Source organism: Mirounga leonina, unplaced genomic scaffold (genome assembly GCF_011800145.1).
Source record: "Mirounga leonina isolate KUSES-001 unplaced genomic scaffold, KU_Mleo_1.0 Mir_154, whole genome shotgun sequence".
In the NCBI taxonomy this organism is placed as follows: Eukaryota; Metazoa; Chordata; class Mammalia; order Carnivora; family Phocidae; genus Mirounga; species Mirounga leonina.
In genome coordinates this window covers 39,196,884-39,209,095 of record NW_023270389.1, presented here as the reverse complement: position 1 = coordinate 39,209,095, position 12,212 = coordinate 39,196,884, and the positions used below count along the sequence as shown (strand labels likewise).

At 38.1% G+C, this 12,212-nt stretch overlaps 1 protein-coding gene across 1 annotated transcript in view; it reads right to left on the bottom strand.

Moving 5' to 3' along the window:
* CENPF (centromere protein F) overlaps positions 1-12,212 on the bottom strand; it is a 57,226-nt gene that overhangs the window by 35,237 nt on the left and 9,777 nt on the right. Inside the window, exons 5-8 of the mRNA XM_035010550.1 lie at positions 11,874-11,965; positions 9,731-10,022; positions 8,388-8,590; positions 950-1,075 (exon numbers count right to left, since the gene is read on the bottom strand). Of these exons, the coding sequence (XP_034866441.1) occupies positions 950-1,075; positions 8,388-8,590; positions 9,731-10,022; positions 11,874-11,965 (713 nt within the window). The remainder of the gene's footprint in view (positions 1-949; positions 1,076-8,387; positions 8,591-9,730; positions 10,023-11,873; positions 11,966-12,212) is intronic.

Below are 12,212 nucleotides of genomic sequence, written 5' to 3'. Positions count from 1 at the left end.
GTTGGACTGCCGGCGGGTAACGAGGAGACTCCAGGGTGGGTGGGCAAGCCTCCTACGGCGGGCCAGGCCGCGCTGAAAGAGCAGGAGACAATAGGGAGCCAGGCTGACCATTCACTTAATGATAAACATTAACTGTCTTTAGCACCGGTCCCGGTGATCAAACGCAGGCCTTCGGAGGAAAGGGGAAGGAGTCTGCCACTTGGCCACATGGAGAGCAGCCAGCTTCCGTCCCATCCCCAATCTTAAATTCTTCATCTCTCTTTCGACAAGTCCAGGGGCAAAAGGGAGTAGAGCTGAGCTGCCATGGTCACAACTCAGCTGGGAAATCGAAGACACTCAAAAATGGGGTTTAAGATGTCAAACATCGTAACACCACTCACAATTTAGAATGACAACAAGGATATGCCACCAGTTAACTTCGATAACCACATTGGGATAGCAGATTTCCATTTCCAGGCGCTCTTACTGAAAGACTAGAGAGCCTCACCCCATAGGATACACTCTGCCAGGCTAACTCACCGTCCACTGGCAGCAATACTCCTGGAAAGGCGTCTTCAGCCCTAACGTGTCTGCCAACTTCTTTCCCCACCACATCAACTACCTTTCTAATGTATTCGCCAACCCACAGGCTTTGGAAACAGGTGGAGATCAGGATACAACTTCCTTCACAACTGAGAGTGTTTGAAAGAAGAGACAGGATTCTTTCCTACTCGGTATCAAATTTCCACGAAATCAGAGGACACGGATAAAAAAGAACATTCTGGCTACTGAGTCGCTTCTCCAATGGAAAACTGAAAGATGGAAGTGTGAAGGAAAATACGGGGAACCTCTTCCTCACAAAGGAGTTCCCTGCTCGCAGAACACCCCAAGTGTTCTTACAACAAACAGCAACGCTTCTCGAATGACGAAACTATGAAATGCGCACTCCTCATGAATCCATTCACCTTACCTCTTGCAACTCCTTTTCTTTCTCCTTGAGTTTCTGTTCCAGAGAACATCTGGCACTTTCTGCGTTTTGTCGCTGACAACTCAAATCTTCAGACAATCTTTTCAGTTTTTGTTCCAATGCAGTACACTTAACAACAAATAAAAATGGTCAATACAAAATTATTCGAGGTGAGAAGCAAATATTTTGAATTTTAGAAAAATTAGGTCTGGTTCAAGTTCATCTATGTGTTTTGACATTTTTGTTTCACTAAAAAGTTGGAGTTTAAATGATCAGCAAGGGCGCCTCACTGGCTCAGTCAGTACAGCTTGTGACTCTTGATCTTGGGGTTGTGAGTTCAAGCCCCACATTGGGTGTAGAGATTACTTAAATAAATAAAATTTTTTTAAAAGAGATCTTTATTTATTCATTTGAGAGAGAGAGAAAGAGAGACAGTGCCAGCAGTGGGGAGAGGCAGAGGGAGAAGCAGGCTCCCCGCTGAGTCAGGAGCCTGACGTGGGGCTCAATCCCAGGACCCGGAGATCACGACCTGAGCCAAAGGCAGACGCTTAACCATCTGAGCCACCCAGGTGCCCCTACTTAAATAAATAAAACTTTAAAAAATAAATATATAGAATAAGATAAAATGATCAACAAATACTAAAACCACTATAATTATTTTAGCACATCTAAAGTTTGTACTTGGGAAATATTAGAAAAGATATAAAATATTAGACCATTTAAATAAATACTTCATAATTTGCACTATGAAAAAAGAAATCAGCATTTCTGAATAAAGATTCACCTAACATTTTGTTGCATAGAAATGAGACGTTCAAATGCAGTGATGTTGATCTGTGTAATTTAGAAGCTGTAAAATAATCAGTGGGTACCCATGACCCTCATATGATAGTCTGTTTCAAGCATAATAGATTTTGTGGGAAATTTTAAATATTAAAATGCCTCTTTCCACAAGGCTCCCGCTATGCCATTTTAAATTTCTGAAGGTTCACAGCACTCCAGTGAGTATCACAACCGGTTTTTAACCAAGCTGCCATAAGCAACACAAAGAACATTCTTTTGTTTTTGTACATAGCCAATACCCTTAAAATAAGTTTTAAAACATGAACTAAATCAAAACTTAGGATGCCCTTCTAAAATTAAATTGGAGCAAAATGTCCTCTGAATCTTCCCCACGGTGTTTAAATCCTTAAAATGCCCTACAAAACAACTGTAAATTTCCAGGGAAGAATAAGAACACCTCATGTGAGTGGGGGAGAACTCCCTGGTCTAAAAGAAATGTGTCCCAATTTGGCAAATCTCTCTTCTAAAGTATTTCTCAGAGAATCACTATAATATCATTCAGAACTATTAGAAATATTAGAAATTTAAGGGAAAAGTTAGAAGAAAAGAAAACACTACGTAATACTTTGCCAGAAGACCAGACACCAATTATTAACTAACCAAAGATGAAAAAATAAAGCTGGTCATTAATGACTAAATGATTTTCCAACTATCAGTACTTTAAATATACCAATTTCAAAAAGAAAAATAATTGAGCCACTGGTTCAAATTAATCCACTGCTTTGGACATTAAGACACCTTTCCATTATCTTTACTGTTCTTGAATTTTTAAATCTCCTAGGAAAAGTATTACAGAAATTATTTATAATAATAACAAATATGAATCAAACAAATATTTATCAAGAGCCAACTATATGTCAAGCACTGTGCTAGGTACGGGAGATGCAGCAGTAAATAACCCAGATAAAAATCATTGCCCAGATAATGGTCGAAATTTTGGTGGTTGACAATTCTCAGGGAAAAAAAAGCCCACGCAAGGCAGAGATGAATGAACCCTTGGTGCCCTCTCCTGGTCCTCCTTCAAACTGCAACACATTCCACTAACAGATCTCAGAATCAACAACTTTCTTACTACAAAACAGGTTAAAAAGAGCCTTTAGAATATGCTCATATTTTATTTAAATGTTTTACAATGACATTCTGATACATTCTGACGATGCACAATCCATGTAAGACTAGCTGACCACTAGGTGTCATGAATGTTCCATAATATTCTAAAATAGTGTCCTAGCTGAAATCCTTGAAAATATGTAGTATATGACCTTGGGCACTCACTCAGCACCCTGGGCCTGAGTTTTCAACTGTGAAATGTGGGTGCTGAACTCCAGGTTTGCTGTCAGCCTCAATGTTTCTACATGAGTTCAAACTCTGTATCCCACACAGTTTGCAAATACTTGGAAAAGAAGCACACTAGAAACAGCATACATTGACCAAAGAATATGGTATTGATTTTGATTAAATTAGTTCCATTCTACTTGACGGGTAATTCTAATGGTAGGTCAGGGAACAGCATAAACAAAGCATAATTTGATTTCAGCAACACATCTGATCAGGTCCTATTATCCTAAGGGGCAAGAGGGAGAAAGGTAGTCTGAATTTTCAGTTAGGTAGATTTGAAGCTCACTGGAAAAAAAAAGGTATCCAGAAAGCACTGAACAAATGAATCTGAAGAACCTGGAGGAAAGTTTCTAATAGAAAGCCAGAGCTGTGTTCTCAGCACTGTCCTAGTCAAAAGTTTTAATTCATGATCTGGTAAGAAGAGACCTTATCAAATATGCTAGATAGGACAAAGATTCAGTGATCCTGTCACTCCAAAACCAGTAAGACAAAATATAATAGGATAAGTTAACTCATATATAGGAAGGCCTGAGTTGGCAGAAATGCAACTGAAAAAAAGCTTAAATGACAAGGAACTCAATGCAATAATAACTAATGTATTATTATAAACTCACCATGTGCCAGGCACTATGCTAAAGCCTTTACAAAATTTATCTCAATCTTTACATCAACCCTATAACACAGACATTAACACCATTTTATTGATTCGGCAGGGGAGGCTCAGAATTCAAAAGCAAAACAAGTGGCATGTGGCAGAACCAGGGCTCAAATCCAAGTCTCTCTAACTTAGAAAACCAACCTACAAACTCAGACTGCACAAAGTGAATAAATATGTTGGTCAAGGTAGGTCATGTTCCCATTGATCCTCCACTGCACCTTCATACAATGAATCAGTATTTATCAACAATATCTCTGTGCAAAGCATTGCACTAGGAGAATGTCTAAAAAAATGAACCTAGACTACTGCTTCCAGGAAGATAGAATAAACGTACATTTCTCTATTCCTCAGATTGAGAACAATTCAAAACCCTTCACAAACGTTAAGAAAGCTCTGAAAGGAGATAAGAAGACTGAGTGACTAGGGACTTTGGGACCCAAGGGAAAAACATGATGGTGCTGAAAGAAGAGAACAGTCAACCCAGAAACCCTATATCCTGAGGAAACACCTTCCAGGATGAAGTATCAAGACATTTCCAAAGAAAGAAAACTAAGAGAATTATGTGGCCAGTAGACCAACCCTAAAAAAAAAAAAAGGCTAAAAGAAGTTCTCTAAACAAAAAGGAAATGATGAAAGAAGGGACCTTGGAAGGTCCAACAATATTGGCATAAATGATAGAAAACTGGAGAAGAGAAAGAAAGTCTAAGTTATGTTTGACAGTTAAAGCAAAAATTATAACACCATCTAATGTAGTTCTAAATGTAGGTAGAGAAAACACTTAAGAAAATTGTATTATAAATAGGGGAGGGTAAAAGGATGAAAAGAGCAGTAAATTTTCTGTAATCCATTAGAACTTCTTACATGACAACACCAACAGACCAACAAATGATGTGTATATATAATATATTACCTAGAGCAGTCACTATAAAAGCTCTACAAAGAAATACATCTAACCCACTAGATAAAATGAAATTCTACAACATGTTTGAGTAACCCACAGGAAATGAACAAAATGAAAAACAAAAAGAAACAGAAAATAAAAAATAAGATGGCAGTTTTAAACCATGACCAATCAATGATTACATTAAATGTAAATGGCCTAAACATGCTAATTAAAAGACAGTTGGTAGAAAAATGAATTAAAAAATATACCCAACTATATGCTGTCTATATAAAACTCACTTCAAATGTAATAAAAAGATAGGCTGAAAATCAAAAGACAGAAGGAAATACATCATGCAAACATTAAAGGAAAGCTGGAGTGGCTATGTTAATACCAGAAAGAGTAGACTTCAGAATAAAGAAAATTTCCAGAGACAGTGAGGGCTATTATATAACGATAAAGGTCAATCCGCCAAGAAGACACAGCAATCCTAAATGTGTATGCACCAAACAACAGTTATAAAATATGTGAAGCGAAAACTGAGGACTGACAGGAGAAATAGATAAATCAACAATCTTGGAAGACTCTCACTATCCTCCTTTCAACAACTAATAGACAGGAAATCAGCAAAAATATAGAAGAATTCAACAACACCATCAACCAACTGAAAATCTGGGGCTAAGGATAATTTTAGAACACTTCACCCAACAACAGAATACACTTTTTTCCCAAGTGCCCATGAAACATATACCAAGATAGACCATTGTCTTAGGCCATAAAACAAGCCTCAACAAACTTAGAAGAATTGAAATCATAGAGTATGTTCTCTGAACACAATGCAAATCAATAACAGAAAGAAGAAAATCTCCAAACACTTGGAAATTTAACAAGGTATTTCTAAGTAATCCATGGGGCAAAGAGGAAGTCTCAAGCAAAATGTTTTAAAAATGCATTGAAAAAAAAATAAAGTAAAAATACACTGAATGGAATAAAAACAAAAATACAATATATCAAAATTTGTAGGACACAGTTAAAGCAGTACTGAAGGAAATTTATAGCTTTAAATGCCTACACTGGAAAAGAAAAGTTTCAAATCAATCATCTAAGCTCCCCACTTCAACAACCTAGAAAAAGAAGAGCAAAATAAACCCAAAGCAAGCAGAGGGAAATAAAGGAGCAAAAATACATCAAGTTGAAGAAAAGAAAATAAATGAACCAAAGAGCTGATTCTTTGGAAAGATCAATAAAAGATCAACAAACTGACAAATTTTATTATTATTACTGACAAAATTGATACATCTCCAGCAAGACTGACAAAGAGAAAGCAAGAGAAGACAGAAATATCAGAAACAGAGAATATCACCTGACCTAACAACATCAAAAGAATAGGAAAATACTACAAATAACTATATTTTTAAGTATTTAGATAAAATGGACCATTTCCTCTAAAAACAAAAGCTAGTGGCACCTGGGTGGCTCAGTCATTAAGCGTCTGCCTTCGGTTCAGGTTATGATCCCACGGTCCTGGGAATTGGGCCCTGTGTCAGGCTCCCTGCTCAGCAGAAAGCCTGCTTCACCCTCTCCCACTTCCCCTGCTTGTGTTCCCTCTCTCGCTCTCTGTCAAATAAATAAATAAAATCTTTAAAAATAAATAAATAAAATAAAAACACTAGCTATACCAACTTATCCAGTATGAAATAATTTTCATAGCTACATATCTATTTTAAATATTAAATTTGTAATTTTTTTAAAGACTTATTTATTTGAGAAAGAGAGTGCATGAGTGGGAGAAGCAGAAGGAGAGGGAGAGAATCTCAAGTAGACACCACAATGAGTGCAGAGCCCAACGTGGGGCTTGATCTCATGACCCATGAAAATCATGACCTGAGCCGAAACCAAGAGTCAGACACTCAACCGACTGTGCCCCCGCCCCGCCCTGGTGCCCCTTAAATTTGTAATTTTAAAACTCCCAAAAAAGAAATCTCCAGGACTGGATGGTTTCATGGAGAATTCTATCAAACACATAAAGAAGAAATAACACCGATTCTACACAATCTCTTCCAAAAGATAGAAGGGTACGGTTCCCAGTTCATTTTATGAAGCTACTATGACCTCTGATACAAATACCAGACAAAGACAGAACAAAAGTACAAAATAGCTGACCAATATCCCTCATGAATATAGACAAAAAAATCCTCAACAAATTGTAAATAAAATCCAGAAATATATATATGTGTGTGTGTGTGTGTGTGCGTGCGTGTGTGTGTATAAAGAGTATACCAGGAAGAAAGGCAAACATAAGCAAAACACTGGACCCAGAGAGGGGAGCCTGGTGACTCAGTTGGTTGAGCATCTCACTCTTGATTTCAGCTCAGGTCATCTCAGGGTCATGGGATCAAGCCCCACATCAGGCTCCCCACTCAGCAGGGAGTCTGCTTGAGATTCTCTCTCTCCCTCGGCCCCTGCCCCCTGCATGTGCACATGCTCTAAAATAAATAAATCTAAAAAAAAAGAAAAAAAAAGAAACACTGGACCCAGATGAAGACTGGGTTCAGGAAACACCAATCACAGTTGGTCCTAGAAGATAATTCATTTTTCTCTGCACTTGTCACCATACACAATATTATCTATGTGACTATATATTTATGTTACATCCACCACTAGGATGAAGCTCCCCAAGAGCAATGATTTTTGTCTATCTTCTCACTGCTTCATTCCCCTGGTCTAAACAGTGATGGACATACAGTAGGCAGTCAACAAATATTTGTCAAATGAGTACATGAATGAATGAATAGAAAAAAGAGAATAAAACACTAGAGTTAAGATAGGGACAAAGCAACAACAAAACACCCTCAAATGCGCTAAGAAGCTTGGCCTTAATTGGAGCCTTAAGATTAAATCACAGGAGTATATTTATTGGATCAAAAAAGAGATCAATTAAATTCTATCATATGTCCTAAACCTCTTTTATTTTTTTTTTTTTTGAAGATTTAATTCATTCACTTGAGATAGAGTGAGAGAGCACAAGAAGGGGGAGGGGCAAACAGAGAGGGAGAAGCAGGCTCCTGGCTGAGCAGGGATCCTGACATGAGGCTTGATCCCAGGACCCTGGGATCATGACCTGAACAGAAGGCAGACTCTTTTTTTTTTTAGATTTATTTATTTGAGAGAGAGCGAGAGAGACAGTGAGAAACAGCATGCGAGAGGAGAGGGTCAGAGGGGGAAGCAGGCTCCCTGCTGAGCCAGGAGCCTGATGTGGGACTTGAGCCCAGGACTCCGGGATCATGACTTGAGCCGAAGGCAATTGCTTAACCAACTGAGCCACCCAGGCGCCCCCAGAATGCAGACTTTTAACAGACTGAGCCACCCAGGCGCCCCTGCCTCTTTTAAAGCTCCATTACTTAGCCGCCTCTTGTATGTGTCAAGTGCCATATATACATAATCGTCATTCTTCCCCACCCACTTAGATGGACAAGAGCTCAGTAACTTGCCCAAGTCACTTTGCCAGGAAAACGTGCAGTATGGATTTGACCCCACATCTACCCAACTCTAAACGAACCTACTACTTCAACTGCACAAATACTGCTAGTATGTATTAATGAGGTTCATTACTCACATTTATTTCATAAATTTAAGTGTTAAAGTATTGTACGAAAAAAATTTCCAAAGAACTGTATGATGAAATGTAGGCTTTCAACAACTCATGAGAAGTCCAGTACCTTGGTTGATGCCTGGTCATACTGTGCTGTTGATCTCACCAGTTCATCCCTACTTTTATTCAGAACTTTGTCTTTTTCAATTAATTCCGCTTTTGCTTTCTCCAGCTGGAGTTGGAGTTCTTGACATTTATTCACTTGGCCTTTCATTTCTTTTTCTTGTCCTTGCAGATGTAGTTCCAAATCACTAATCTTGTTCCTTAGCTCTTCAATCACAAACAAAACCCACACTTTAATTAATATATATTTTTGACAAAAAATTTACAGCTCAATTGAGAATGTATCATTTGTTATTAATCTGCTCTGAAATCTTTGGTGGGACAAATATAAATTAATTCACACTAAACACAGAAACTACTTTAATTGGATTTAATTCAATGGTTAGTCTCTATTGTCATTTGTATTCAAATATCCATGGGAAGCAAGAGAAACACATTTTCTAATGTTTTCAGAGAAACTCGGGAAAGAAAATGGTTTTCTAAAATCATGAAGAGTATCTTATTGAGGCTGCAAAAAGTGTATCCCATATAATACCCTACGTAAAAATTACCACTTGGTTTTATACACTGGCAAACTACTATTTGTTTTGTGCCCATATCCATGCAAATGAATGCTAAGCAGTGCAAAATTCACCCTCCTGTATTCTCTGGTAGCTTTACCTCCAGTAAAGATCAAGACAGTGTGAACCTCCTATACTGCCAAAATTAACAATAATTTTTTTTTTCATTTTTTTTCCGACATACAAACAATACCAGTTCCAATGGCATTGGCGGCATGACAATTCTCACCAGTGATCACGGACGGTGATTTTCTATATATCATAGCACTGGAAATTATCGTCGTCTGCAGAGTAGATTCCAAAACACCACCTGGTGCCCTTGGCGGTCAGCTGTGGTGTGGTACTCCAGCCAAGGTTACAGGTTTGCTCCCATATGGACAACCTGGCAGTGCAGAGAAAGCTGCCCCGCAGACACATGCCACACCTGTGGCCAAAGCTGGCCAGACCCCAGGCTTGTTCCATGGGCCACCAAAGAAGACACAGGAGAAGCGTGGGGCGTGTCAACTGTAACCTACTCACCCTACTTCTGGAAAGACAAAGCCACTCAGACTACTTCGGAAGGCTTCCGGGCACCAGCTTTATAGTACTGATAAAAGGACATTCCAAAATTGTAGTATCTTTTATCCCAAAAACAGTATTTCACATCACCAGATTGAGATACAGAGCTTTGAAATGTCTAACAAAACACACAGCACCTTTTAGGATTAAAAACATCTGGCATCACCCCCAAAATTATCTCAGGAAAATTTAATTTCAATTTAATTTAGCTCAATTTAGCTCAATTTACCTTGATTCTGGGCATTTAATTGGTCCAAAAGGTGAGAATTGCCCAAATTATCACAGAAACTGCTATTAGCATCTCTTTTCCCTGTTTGCAAAGTTGATCTACTTGGAGTCACCTCTTGTTCCCCAGAAAAGTGAGATGCAGAGAAATCTCTCCTAATCGGAGTTTTTAGAGCATGAGATGAAAGCCGAGTTGGGGTCTTTTCTTGTTGCCACGAGAACACGGATGAGGAAGCCTGATGTCGTGCAATGTCCCGGTGATTCATTGTGCTTTGGGGAATAGCCTGACACGCTTTCTGTAAAGACAGAAACTCTTTAGAGCCCTTTAAACATCTCAATATTCAAGGCTATTTATTTTCAGATAGCACATAAAGACATAATGCCAAGAAGTTACCACTTCCACTGCATATCAAGAAAGCATGTTTATCAAGTCAAGGGAACCTTTAGGTCCCAATATCCAGGACAGGAACTGTCTAATGGTTAGACTATAGCATTGAAGGCTAAGCCAGTACCATTTGAGTCCCAATCTATTAAAATGGGCTCAGTTTTTATATTTATTCTGCATCCCTCATATACTCCATTAAACACAAGTGAGTATTCACTACCATTTTGAGTTTTGAAATTTGGTGTCCTTTGCTTGCCTGTCCTTGGTCACCTCCTCCACTTGCTTTGCACAAAGAGGATCAAAATTAAATATTAACCCAAAGAACTCTTTCAAGAATCTCACTTTCCACCATACCACTCCCAAAAATGTCATATAAGGTGTTTTATGTTATATAATACACATTTGTGGATTTGCTACTGCTTTGAATTCTTTATTTTTTTAATTCAAGTATAGTTAACGTACAGTGTTATATTAGTTCAGGTGTACAATGATTCGACAATTCTATGTATTTCTCAGTGCTCGTCAAATAAATCCCCCTTATCTCCTTCTTTTGTTCTCTCTACTTCCATTCTAACAAATATCAAGACATGGCTATAGATGGTGCGTTAAATTTTTTTATAGCAAGAGCTTTTCTTGCCACACAGAGAGGTTTCATGTTTGTAGAGACTCAAATTTCTCCACCAGAAAAACTCTGGGAATCAATGTCAGGAGCAAAGTGGGCACCAATGGCTGAAATGGATCACAAAGCACATGATATTTCTATGACAAACCAGAGAATTACCGTTTAATTTTTATTCACCGCGAGAAGAAACACCTTTGCTACATATCAGAATCCTGTTGACCTCCAAACAAGGGTCAAGGGCATGAGAATAATTGAAAGTGTTAAAGCTCTCATAGGTACTTTGTGATCCTCAGTATGTAAGGTATCTACTTATAAATCCAGCCTTAAACTGTGTGAATGGTCCCATCTCAGCGAGTTCTTGTGGTTAGCAGAAATAAAACACTAAGTGCAAAACTAGGATTTAGGTTGTTGTTGTTTCCCCCCTACCTTTTTTTTTTTTTTTTAAGCAAATAACATCACACAAGCAGAAATGGTAAGGGTAAATTCTACAGATACCGGGTATATTTAGGGTCAGTCCCTTAACTAGAAGCAGGGGTTTCTAAAACCTGCATTTTGTTTCTTTTGCTGACACTAAACAAACCTCTTCGCCCACCTCTCTGCCTATTTACCCATACCAAGATGGAGCTTAAAACCCTGTCCAGCAACTTATTTAACAGAATTGGGTAGATTATCTTGATAACGTTCTCCTCTAAATAAACAGCACATAAATAATGACCCTCAAACCCCTTGTCCCTGGTGGTAATCAGCACATTCCGTAAGGCCTGAGTGGGAAGCAATCAATGGCCTCCAGGTGATAAAGCCAAACAGTGAGTGTCTGGAATAACCCTGGTCCCCCCCCCCCCTCCTTACCATTAGATCTCAATAGGGAAATAATTATATGGCTACAGTTTCTGTAGAACTTTATGAACATCTAATGTCTAGGGATAAACTGATCTCCCCACACTATTTTTTTTTACTCCTACTTTTTAAAAACCAAAAAGTAATTATAACTAAGGTAATCAGCCAGGAACTTTATCTTCTTAGTGTAAGAAAAATGTGTCAAGCTCTACGTGAACCAGATTTTTCTCCAACCCTGGACACCTGTATATCAAAGTACTTCTTCAACTGCATACTCTATTGTAAGGCCCATAATTAACTTACTTTAGCCTGCAAGGCTTTCACTTCTGCCTCTAATCTTTTTCGTTCTTCAACTTCTTTATTATATTTTTCTTTTAGATCTTCATACTTGGAAACTAAACAAAGACAATGAGAAACAGTTTTACTTCAGTCATTGATTTCATAAAGGAATTCACAGATCAACAATCATTTCAATAGTCTAGAAATGAATATTGCGGTACACTAAACAGATGCTGGGTTTGAATATTCTGAAACTGAATTATTTTTAAAACACACTACAGGCTAAAATGAAAAGTTTAAAGGCTTAACCTGGTAGCTCCATATAGCTCAAAAGATACACAAATGGATATGTAGTGCATTAAT